The sequence below is a fragment of the Xyrauchen texanus genome, chromosome 42 (assembly GCF_025860055.1).
Source record: "Xyrauchen texanus isolate HMW12.3.18 chromosome 42, RBS_HiC_50CHRs, whole genome shotgun sequence".
NCBI classification, from domain to species: domain Eukaryota; kingdom Metazoa; phylum Chordata; class Actinopteri; order Cypriniformes; family Catostomidae; genus Xyrauchen; species Xyrauchen texanus.
In genome coordinates, this window is record NC_068317.1 from 24,878,272 (window position 1) to 24,890,607 (window position 12,336).

A 12,336-nucleotide genomic window follows, 5' to 3' on the forward strand; every position below is an offset into this window, starting at 1 on the left:
GTGCATATGCACCTAACAGCAGTTCAGAGTATTCGGCCTTCTTGGAGACCCTGAATGGAGTCCTGAATAGGGCCCCAGTAGGGGACTCCATAGTGATGCTGGGTGACTTCAACGCACACGTGGGAAATGACAGGGACACCTGGAAAGGCGTGATTGGGAGGAACGGCCTCCCTGATCTGAACTCAAGTGGATGTTTGTTATTAGACTTCTGTGCTAGTCATGGATTATCTATAACAAACACCATGTTCGAACATAAGGATGCTCATAAGTGTACGTGGTACCAGAGCACCCTAGGCCGAAGGTCGATGATTGATTTTGTAATCGTGTCGTCGGATCTGAGGCCATATGTTTTGGACACTCAGGTAAAGAGAGGGGCAGAGCTGTCAACCGATCACCATCTGGTGGTGAGTTGGGTCAGGGGGTGGGGAAAGACTCTGGACAGACCTGGGAAGCCCAAGCGAGTAGTGCGGGTGAATTGGGAACATTTGGAGGAGATCCCTGTCCGCGAGATCTTCAACTCACACCTCCGGCGGAGCTTTTCAGGCATCCCTGCGGAGGTTGGGGACATTGAACCGGAGTGGGCAATGTTCAAAGCTTCCATTGCCGAAGCCGCGGTGGAAAGCTGCGGCCTCAAGGTTTTAGGTGCCGCAAGGGGTGGTAATCCTCGAACACCATGGTGGACACTGGTGGTCAGGGAAGCCGTCCGACTGAAGAAAGAGGCCTTCCGGGATTTGTTGTCCCGGAGGTCTCCGGAGGCAGTTGCAAGGTACCGACAGGCCCGAAGGGCTGCGGCCTCGGCCGTGAGGGAGGCAAAGCAGTGGGTGTGGGAAAAGTTCGGAGAAGCCATGGAGAAGGACTTTCACCAAAGTGCTTCTGGAAACCGTCCGCCACCTTAGGAGGGGAAACGGGAACCATTCAAGCTGTATACAGCAAAGATGGGACGCTGTTGACCTCAACTGAGGAGGTTATTGGGCTGTGGAAGGAACACTTTGAAGAACTCCTAAATCCCAACACGCCTCTATGGTAGAGGCAGAGCCGGAGGATGATGGGGTATCAGATTCTATTTCCCTGGGGAGGTCACTGAGGTAGTCAAACAACTCCGCGAGTGGCAAAGCCCCGGGATTGATGAGATCCGACCAGAAATGCTGAAAGCTTTGGATGTGGAAGGGGTGTCATGGATGACACGCTCTTCAACATTAGCGTGGAAATCTGGGACAGTGCCTAAGGAGTGGCAGAACGGGGTGGTGGTTCCTCTTCAAAAAGGGGATCAGAGAGTGTGTGCCAACTACAGGGGTATCACACTTCTCAGCCTCCCTGGTAAAGTTTACTTCAAGGTGCTGGAGAGGAGGGTTCGGCCGACTGTCAAACCTCAGATTGAAGAGGAACAATGCGGTTTTCGCCCTGGCCGTGGAACGACGGACCAGATCTTTACTCTGCAAGCGATCCTGGAGGGGCCTGGGAGTATGCCCATCCGGTCTACATGTGTTTTGTGGATCTGGAGAAGGCGTATGACCGGGTCCCCCGGAGATACTGTGGGAGGTGCTGCGGAGTACGGGGTGGGGGATCCTTCTTAGGGCTGATCCAATCCCTGTACGCCTAAAGCGAGAGCTGTGTCCGGGTCCTCGCACGAAGTCAAGTTCATTCCATGTGGGGTTGGTCTCCGCCAAGGCTGCGCTTTGTCACCAATCCTGTTTGTGATATTCATGGACAGGATATCGAGGCGTAGTCGGGTGGGGAAGGTGTGCGGTTCGGTGGGCTGGGGATCTAATCGCTGCTTTTTGCAGATGATGTTGTCTTCATGTCATCATCGGTCCGTGACCTTCAGCTCTCACTGGATCACTTGGCAGTCGAAAGTGTGAAGCAGCTGGGATGAGGATTAGCACCTCTAAATCTGAGGCCATGGTTCTCAGCAGGAAACCGATGGAGTGCGCACTCTAGGTAGGGAATGAGGTTTTGCCCCAAGTGAAGGAGTTCAAGTACCTCGGGTCTTGTTCACGAGTGAGGGACAATGGAGCGGAGGTTGGCCGGAGAATCGGGCAGCGGGGCGTATTGCACTCGCTCTATTGCACCGTTAGTCACGAAAAGAGAGCTGAGCCGAAAGGCAAAGCTCTTGATCTACCGGTCAATTTTTGTTCCTACCCTCACCTATGGTCATGAAGGTTGGGTCATGACCGAAAGAACTAGGTCAGCGAGTACAAGCGGCCAAAATGGGCTTCCTCAGAAGGGTGGCGGCTTCTCCCTTAGAGATAGGGTGAGGAGCTCAGTCATCCGTGAGGAGCTCGGAGTAGAGCCGCTGCTCCTTTGGCGCTGAAAGGAGTCAGTTGAGGTGGTTTGGGCATCTGGTAAGGATGCCCCTGGCCAGCCTCCCTAGGGAGGTGTTTCAGGCACGCCCAGCTGGGAGGAGGCCTCGGGAAGACCCAGGACTAGGTGGAGAGATTACATCTCCACACTGGCCTGGGAACGCCTCGGGGTCCCCCAGTCAGAGTTGGTTAATGTGGCGCGGGATAGGGAAGTTTGGGGCCCCCTGCTGGAGCAGCTGCCCCCGCGACCCGACTTCGGATAAGCGGTTGAAGATGGATAGAACCCTTCCTTTGGCCCTCACAATGACTGTAAATGCAGAAAAATATTCTGATATTAATCAGAATTTGGTCATATTCCAAATTCTATGTAAGCATCACATAAATATGGAAACCTGGTTGCAATAACCCAATTAAACCAATATTCCAATTTGTATGACTTCTTTCCGTTGAAAACAAAAGAGGATGTCAGGCAGAATGTTAGCATCAGTCACCATTCACTTTCAAGCATCTTTTTTGGATGGGACATATTCATTGTGTTCTGAATATGCATTTACCGTTGATTGGGTGAGATAGGATAGCTGGAGTAATTTCACAGGTCATGGATCAGACTGATGGCGAAGGGGACAGGGATAGCAGAGGTCAGCGAACCCTCGCACTGCATTATGTAAGCAACTGTCAATCCAGCCCACTCCTGGTATGCAGAGACTAATCACTGTGCTGATAGAGCCGGGCTGAGATGCATTTAAGAGACTGCCGTGTGTTTATACTGCCTGACAGAGCGACGGTGAAATGAACACAGAGTTTTGCGATGTAATAGGAAAAGCATCTGTCAAGTAACACGGCTTTTGGAGAGGCGCTCTGTCATTACCATCTCATTTGACCGTGATTGAGCTTTTTGTAATGTAAATGTCTCGGCAGCTCTGAGAATGAAATCGGAATAGACCTTAATGCCCCATTCAGTTATTTATCCCTTCATCTGTATGAAAACACAAAGCTGTCATCATCTCTATTATAAACCCATTGTGCTGATAACCATCAAAATCAGACTCCAGTCTACTGTCTGTTAACACATTCACTATCCACGGCTGCTGGGTTTGCGCCTACTTATTTTGAGTTCTAGCGGAGTCTTGTAGTTTTCTTTGTGCCATCAACAGCAATAACCATAGATAAGGGGATGGGTTTTTAAATAATAGGAAGTATTGCTTTGTTGGAATTAATGCCTCTTTTTAAATTGGGTCCATATGCTTGAGATTTGTACTTATTTAACATAATTAAAGTGTTATAAAAAGTGTTTTTTGTTCAATACAAGTTAAGCTTCAGTGGCATGCAGTCAATTACACCAGAAAATTATTTCAATTTCCCCTATAGTTTGTAAAAACCAAGGAGGTCTAAGGACTTTCCACTAGGATTCCCATTCATCTCAATGGCAGTTGTTCATCTGGCACATCGGACTGATTTCACAGTAAATTCGGCATCAGTAGGTCGACTGTTCTTTAGCTGAAATCGGTCTGTGCTTACCGAAAACTGCCCTTAGTGGCTGAAGCTGGAAGAGTTGAATGTATGGGCACATGGGAGCTCCAGTTTCTAAGTAAAATGTCCACAGAGTGATGCCAAACATGAGTTCTAAGGCAAGTTGTTTTTAGTTGAATATGATGTAATACAGTCAACAGGAATTCATATTTAATTAACCCACACCCTAACCCAAAACCCAATCCTAAACCCAACCATTACTGAAGTAGAAATGTAATCTTAGAGGGAAATTGCAACCTCCGAATCATGCTAATCATTGATTTATGTGAACATGATTACTTGTTTCCTTATGACCAGACCCTGTGTCTCTGAGATCACACCTCAGGAAAATGTAAACACATGAATTTTTGCAAAGATGTCTGATGGGAGATGGTGCTTGTCAGTTACTCTGCAAAATGGGGTAGATATCAGGGTACCAGAACATTCATTAGTAACTTAGATCACATGAGTTCCCATGTGATCATGTTGGGCAAATTCAGTGACGGAAGTTCAAGATTTGGAAATTGCAGAAAAAAAACATCATTGCATCACTGATTGGCTGATAGCCCCAAAAGAATGCACACAATCCCAAGCCCTTCATTGCAACGATCCTGAGCTGTGATGTGAAAGTCAGCTTCACACTTACATACAATTATTTATAGTTATATCTACTGTAATTTTTCATCTCCTTTCATGACAATTTATAGCCTCTAAACATGCCATGGATACTGTCGATAGAGCTGAACTTGTTATGAACCTTAAACATACTTTTATCCTCTGATATTATATAACAAATTGCGGTTATTGCATTTGATGCCCCCCCCAAAGTATGTGATCATTGGTAATGTACAAAATACACACTGGATTTGCAGCCTTGTTATATAAATCACTCTTGACTTTCTTCAGAAAGCATTCAGTTCACAAAATCATTTTCGGTAGTCTATCTATTTCTAAGCCCTTCCTCTCTGCTATGATAATGATCACAATTACTGCCTTTCCAAAGCGGTTAGACATTTAGAGCAGATCGTCCTACCGCGGGACATAATCTTCTCATCACCTTGTTTTAATCACGGACCTTTGAGTGTGTGTGAATACTATCTAATTGGAGTGCTCCTAAAACTGCTGACCAGTTGATTGTGCCACATCCATCACCCTCAAACCTGAATACATAGATAAGTAGCTGCATGCACTGTTGGCAAATTCATTCATACATTTTCAGAAGAGCCGTCAGCCACTCCTAAAGAATTTACATTAGCTGTAGAGTACAGAGATGATTTTTTTTTTTACTCTATTTAATGGTGAAAACCGTGGCAATGTCAGGGAGCTGTTGCAATGTTTGCTTTTGATTTGTATCCTTTTGGCCAAGATGTGATCAGAGCTATGTTGGTCGAGGCAGGCAGGCCCGTTTTCCAGCTAGCTCAGCCCCAAAACGATTCGTCACACGTTGATAAGTTAACGCATGATTTGCTTCGATATTCCTCACCACACTTATCGTGTGACTTTGTTTCTGAAGGGTGTGACCAATCCATCTGTGAATTACTAACAGTGACAGCTTGGACATAGAGCAAGACCCATTCAAATCAAATCCCCACAGCAAAGTCTGAGGCTAGATGTTATAAATAGCTTGGTAGGGCTGAAAGGAGTTTTATTGGGTTAAATTGGTTTTCTAGTCCTTTGTTCTCTCATTTAGTGAAGTAGAGATTACAGTATAACACAATAATGTATCCATTGACTCATTACTTGTAACCTCAACCGCAATTCTTCAGGTCTCAGTTGCAATTTGTATATTTAAACTGGCAGGGCTGATGTCCTGTTAACTTTGTCCTCATGGACTTTTGGTGCAGTGACTCCCAGTATTGGAGCATTTAGACTTGGATTAAAGCAGACAAAATGAATAAAGACTACAGTTTATGAAATGCTCCAGAAAGGGGTAGAATCAGTGGTGGAGCTCGCCTTTTTGTTAAGAAAATATTTGGGTTAGGTTGGATAAAGCCTATATCAATTACTGTAGCAGCAAAGAAGAAATGGAATGTAAAATGGCTCAGAATTGTTCTTAATCAATCAATCAGTCTCTCCGTCCATCCATCCATCCATCCATCCAGCCATCCTTCCAGCCATCTGTCCGTCCATCCATCCATCCTGCCGTCCGTCCATCCGGCCGTCTGTCCATCCATCCATCCGTCCGTCCGTCCGTCCTTCCGCGTCCGTCCATCGCCCATCCAGCCATCCATCCATCCATCCATCCATCCAGCCATCCCACTAAACAATAAATAATCATTTGTCATTATGTATTCCATAGCATTGTCTTCAATGCTAATAATAATAAAACTAAATTTTGTTTTGATTTCCAGTAAAAAAAATATTGACTAAGAGTTTTTATTTTCTTTTTAAAAGCATAAAACTAACACAATTCGGAAACAATTTGCCAGTGGGGTAAGAAAAGTACCTTATTTCAAGATATATTTTCTGAAGTCTTAATGTCCTAAACAAGATCAATTTGGTTGAGAAGCAAAATTGTCCAAGTGATTTAAAAAAAATATATTTTTACTTGAAAACAAGAGAGGATATAAGATTTAGAAATTATCTTCTGCAGTGTCTTTGACTTAGTTGAAGCTCCTCTAAAGGGTTGAATAGATTCTTTATTTATCACCACATGCCAAGGGCCAGTTGAATTTGTTTCCACATTTTTCATGCAACATCACCATGATAAGTTACCAGGAAAACCCCCAGGAGCAACCTAGGTTTATGTTGTCCCTTAAGGGCACAACAGTGATACCTCAAGGATCAAAACAGCAACCTTTTCACAACCAGCCCAGATTTTTAGCTGCTAGGCTGCTGCACCCAGCTATCGGTCAATGTAAGGGGTTTACTCAAAGAAATTTGAAATAAACTGGGATGAATAGCTCTAGGGGTAAATTCATTCCATGTTTGACATGTGTCTGGTACACTTAGGTGAAAGTTTCCGCTGTAAGTTACATCCATCAAGCTTCTCAGATTATCAGAGTGGAGTAGCATGTTGTCTTAGCTGACACATGCAAGAGGGGGGCAGTCTCTGATTGACAGCGTGTTATTTAGGTGGAATCAGGGGAGAATTTTTAATCACTTTGTACAACGCAGGTGCAAACCCTTTCTGCACCACCCCAGCCCCTATATGTGGCTCTTGCAGCTGTGTCTGCATCACATAGTGAAGAAGTGAATACTTTCCCCATTAGCAGATCTTAACACCCCTCCTGTCTTCTTCTTCATCATCTCACCCAACCCCCCGGGGGCAATTAATCACCACCCCCCCTTGAAACCTCCTCCCTCGCTCATCTTCCCCCTACCCCCTTCATCATCCTCTCTTCTAAAGGAACTCATTACCATTTTAGATATTTCTGGACAAAGATATTCTCAGTGGGCAGCTCGTTCTAATTATCTGCCTGACTGTTATTGAGAGACTTGATTAGGGGCTGTCACTATGAGTAACAGGCAGCAGGTAGAGGAAGAGGGGAAGCTGGAATGAGGGAATGAGTGGGGGAAGGGACTGCTCTTTTTATCTGCGTACTTTTCTCTGTCAACATGAAAATGATTAAAATATAGGATACAAACCGGCAGACTTATTCTCTCTCTCTGCTGTGTCTTTTCTCATTCAGCTGTGACATTTAATTATTATAATTTTTTTTACAAAAATATTTCTCACACTGCCTCTCTGTTTTCTGCAATATTTCACACTTCTTGTCTCTCTCTCTCTCTCTCTCTCTCTCTCTCTCTCTCTCTCTCTCTCGTTCCCGCTCTCTCTCACTCTCTTTCCCTTAGGTAAGCCTGTGATGATAGTGACAGAATACATGGAAAATGGATCTCTGGACACTTTTTTAAAGGTGAGCATGTTCTATTTTGACACCGATGATGAAGGCAAATTTGCACCAAAGGAAATGCTGTGAAATATCACAGGAACACAAAGCAGTCGCCCGGTTCCCGCCGGCTCCCACTGATTTGGATTGACAACTCGCATGTTGTTCGAGCTCACACCTCTCTCTGCCTGTTTTTCTTTGTGTCCCTCAGCTAGTGTTTTACTATAACTGCAACAGAAACAAATGCAACTTTGAAAATTTTTTAGGTTTTATTTAGTTTTATTTAGTTTCAGTGTTAGATTTAGCTTTAATTATCCCTTAGAACACAGCACAAATTGTTCGATCTGCCTATAATGATACACACAGACAGTGCAACAAGTGAACTGTGAATGGTTATTTTGCATGTCAATCAGACAGATGCTTCTTGTCAAACAGAGCGCAAGTCTGGTTCCAGAAGTCAAAATCACATACATTTTTTCCATACACAAATAGATTTTTAACTTTTAACTTATAAACCTTTAAAGGCAGACGTACCTTGAGCTACGAGGTTGTTCATCTATGGTATATGCTTCCTCTGAAGGAATGCGTCTGCTTTATTTCAACCTCATTGTTTAAAAATCGGGTTTGATAGTGGAATTCCTGGTGAACAACTACATTACCCATGGACCTGTAGAGAAAGATACACCAATCAGAGAACCGCGGCAAACATAGCCCCTGAAACAAGCCCAGGAGCGACAGCCCACTCTCACGAAGCACTGTGAATGACGCAATTGAGTTGGTCACCCTTCACCTACAAGCTACTTATATCTTTGTACATATCGGAATATTTTGCCATAAGCATAAATGTATATTTTTTCTATACTTACAATCAACAAAATCAACTGTTTTATGTACTCTCTTCAGTTTTTTTTTTTTTTTATTGAATTACGTAATTTGCAATGCTTCACGGGATTGTAGTACTTCATGAAAGACAGTAAGTAAACAATCTAAAAAAAAGTACCTTTGTCTTTATGTCTGATTTGACCTTAAAACACAGTTTGTAATGTTGTGATTCACCTTGGAGCTTGTTGCTTTGGTGCAACTGTTTTATGGAAGATTTTATGAAAATGAAAAAATTCTATGCAAAAAAATGTTTGGGAAAAATGCTTCAGAGTAGGGTTGCACCAGCTTTCCATAAGGTCTTAATTTCAGAAGTATATGTAAATAACATTATTCAGGAACAGTGAGTAAAATGAATAAGGGCAAATACATTTTAATACAACAGGCTGTAAAAATTGACATTTATTCATTTTAATATCCTATATATATTGTGTGTGATGAAACTTGACACCGGGCGACGCACCCCAGAAAGTGCACCGTTAGATCGGTTTCATTATCATCATATGTGTCTAAAGGATTTGTTACGTAAAACATGAGCTCATTGATGTCATAAAATATACCACAGTTAGTTCAGGTCATTGAAACTGATTGGACGATAGACATTCCATGAGCACTGATGGTCTTACACCATTAGCACTCGGACGCTTCACTGTGTGTGTGTGTGTGTATCACTCCGCTAGTGTTGTTCTGCTGTTATGCTGTTCTAAACTAAAGTGTAAGAGCAGTGCAGATCTGTTAGGAGTTACAGTCTTTATTTTTGAAATGACATATCTTAGCCAGCAGGTGGCGGCAAAAGATAATTTTTGTGTGTAATATGAGCCAGTTGGTGACGTAAAGTGAATCCGTTAGTCATTGTTTAAATTGAACAGCGCTTTGTGATTACTCGTATTACTAATACATTACCAAAGTTAGGAAATAGCTTAAAACAGCTTTAAACGAACAACTTCAGGATTAAGGCTCATCACTGCTGAGAGACACAACTGACTGATTTATTACAGTTTCCACATTGGATACATACTGTTTAAAATGGCGGAGGATGTAGCAATGTTTCTATAGTGAATTACTCTTGCGCACATGAAATAGGGAGAAATACCCCCACTTGGATGTCTATTTTCCACTGAGAAAGCTGACAGCATCTCTGCTTGGTTGTGGCAACAGGTGATCGCACACTCTGCTCTCTCTCTCTCTCTCTCTCTTTCTCACAAAAAGCACATATGCGTTTTTATGACCGTACTCGGTTTTTCCTAATTTTTTAGAAATGACTTGTTCATTGAACTGTTGTATATAAGCAAGAAGACTCCGACCAGGAGTAACGGTTGGAATAAAAAAAGCAGACTGATATTTAAGCAATATCACACTCGCAATCATGCTATATGGCCCTACATCTGCACGGCTGTAATTACCTACTGCATTCTGCCTTGTGCCTGCGGCTGAATAACAGCAGTGCTGATGTAGGGCCATATCGCACTCTTGCTCGTGTGATATTGCTTAAATATTAGTCTGCTTTTTTTATTCCAACCGTTACTCCTGGTCGGAGTCTTCTGTAAATATTTATTTTATACGTAGGGTTACTTCCTACTTAAATTTAATGGCGCAACTCTCAAATATTTTTTGTCATATAATTTACTAGGCTTAGTTGTAACTTACGTGTGGCTTGTGCAACCAGCCCCAGGAACCCTGTTGGCTAAAAAGCGGGTGGGAACTGTTGCACTCTCTTGAGTTGGGTAGGCTTGCGAGATTAACTAAATCAAGACCATGCAACGTTAATTGAAAATATGAAAACTAGTTACTTTCTTTGTAGTGTCATTGTTTCAGTTTAGTTTTCATTCTCTTTGCATACCATTTCAAATACCAATTTACCATTTACCATTGACTGTATTAGTTTTGTTAATGAACTTGAAATGCAAACGCTGTTGACAATCAAAATACTTCAAGGATTTAAATGTAAATATAAATGGGTAAGTTTGTTACTTAAGTATTTCCTATTGCCCGCATCATAAAAAGCCTGAATGATGATATAGTCATAGCAGTTAATAGCGTGTACCCTGCAACATGTGAGAAACATGTTTAATTAGGGAGCCAATGAATTATGAATTACTCGTGAGACAATTTCAAACCTTATCGGCTATGCCAGGATTCAAATAGGTTGTACGCTACAGAAAATATGGCCATGGAGATGAGAATTTGACACAAAAACATTGTATTATGTGCAGAAACATGATGGACAATTCACAGTTATCCAGCTGGTAGGAATGCTGCGTGGGATAGCAGCGGGAATGCAGTACCTCTCAGAGATGAACTACGTGCACCGTGATTTGGCAGCACGAAATATTCTGGTGAACGGAAATCTGGTGTGCAAAGTGTCTGACTTTGGGCTGTCACGTGTGCTGGAGGATGATCCAGAGGCGGCATATACAACGCGGGTGAGAGATTACTTTCTGTTCTGGATGTTTTCTTCCTTGGGGAACTTCTGGATGCACAAGAAGTTCTTCCTGTTTTTCAGTACCTCCAGGAAGTACAGTACTTCCCAAGGAAGCACTGACCTCACTGTTTATTAGGACCAGTTTTTATTAGATTTATTGTTTGATATTAAGCATTTGTGATTTGTAACGTCTGTTCAGATTTTTATCCAAAATTGTATTGATAATTTACTCACCCTAATGCCATCCCAGATGTGTATGACTTTCTTTCTTCCGCTAAACACACACAAAAAAAGATTTTTAGAAGAATATCTCAGTTCTGTTGGTCCATACACTGCAAGTGAATGGTGGCCAGCAGTTTGAAGTTCAAAAAGCACATAAAGGCAGCATAAAAGTAATCCATACAACTCCAGTGGTTAAAATTCATGTCTTCAGAAACAATATTATAGGTATGGGTGAGAAAGACTTTAAGTTATTTTTAAGACTATTTTTACTATAAATGTCCACTTTCACTGGGAGGGAGAAGAACTTGCAAAAAGGACTTAAATATTTATCTATTTCTCACCCACACCTATCATATTGCTTCTGAAGACATGGATTTAACTAACAATTTTTTATGGATTACTTTTATGTTGCTTTTATGTGCTTTTTGGCACTTCAAAGTTCAGGCCACCATTCACTTACATTGAATGGACCTACAGAGCTGAGATTTTCTTCTAAAAATGTTTGTCTAATGTTTGTGTTCAATAGAAGAAAGTAAGTCACTCATCTGGGATGACGTGAGTGTTATTAAATGATTAGAGAATATTTGTATAAAGATGTATAATGAGATTGTGTATTTGAGGAATGTCTTTATTTGATTTTGTGATCTTTCGTTCAGGGTGGCAAGATTCCCATTCGATGGACGGCCCCTGAAGCCATCACCTACAGGAAGTTCACATCAGCCAGTGACACGTGGAGTTATGGCATTGTAATGTGGGAAGTGATATCCTATGGTGAGCGGCCATACTGGGAAATGTCCAATCAGGATGTGAGTACACTGAATTTAAATTAACAGTCCGATTAAATTTGTGTAGAGCTGTAATACCTGCATGAACATAAACAGTGGTTGCATTGCCCAAAGATCTCTCAATAAACCATGACAGAAACATCAGTAGGTTCAAAATCCATAGGTTTTTAAGGTAATTATATCCACCATCCTGACATTATTTGAAGACAAAGTCCCTTTAAGGTAAGTCAGTTTACTCTGCGGTCATATTGTCAATGCCTCTGGCTCAGACTGTTGGATTTCGAATCATAAATAAAATAATCAGAAATGTAGCTGTGTTTTGAATAAAATAAATACATCTGGCTAGTCTAACTAGAGCTTTTTTTTAGAGAAAAATAAAAACATGCGAT

At 42.2% G+C, this 12,336-nt stretch overlaps 1 protein-coding gene across 1 annotated transcript in view; it reads left to right on the forward strand.

Moving 5' to 3' along the window:
• Positions 1-12,336, forward strand: part of LOC127635366 (ephrin type-A receptor 3-like) — a 79,880-nt gene that overhangs the window by 60,059 nt on the left and 7,485 nt on the right. Inside the window, exons 12-14 of the mRNA XM_052115349.1 lie at positions 7,605-7,666; positions 10,732-10,941; positions 11,819-11,968. Of these exons, the coding sequence (XP_051971309.1) occupies positions 7,605-7,666; positions 10,732-10,941; positions 11,819-11,968 (422 nt within the window). The remainder of the gene's footprint in view (positions 1-7,604; positions 7,667-10,731; positions 10,942-11,818; positions 11,969-12,336) is intronic.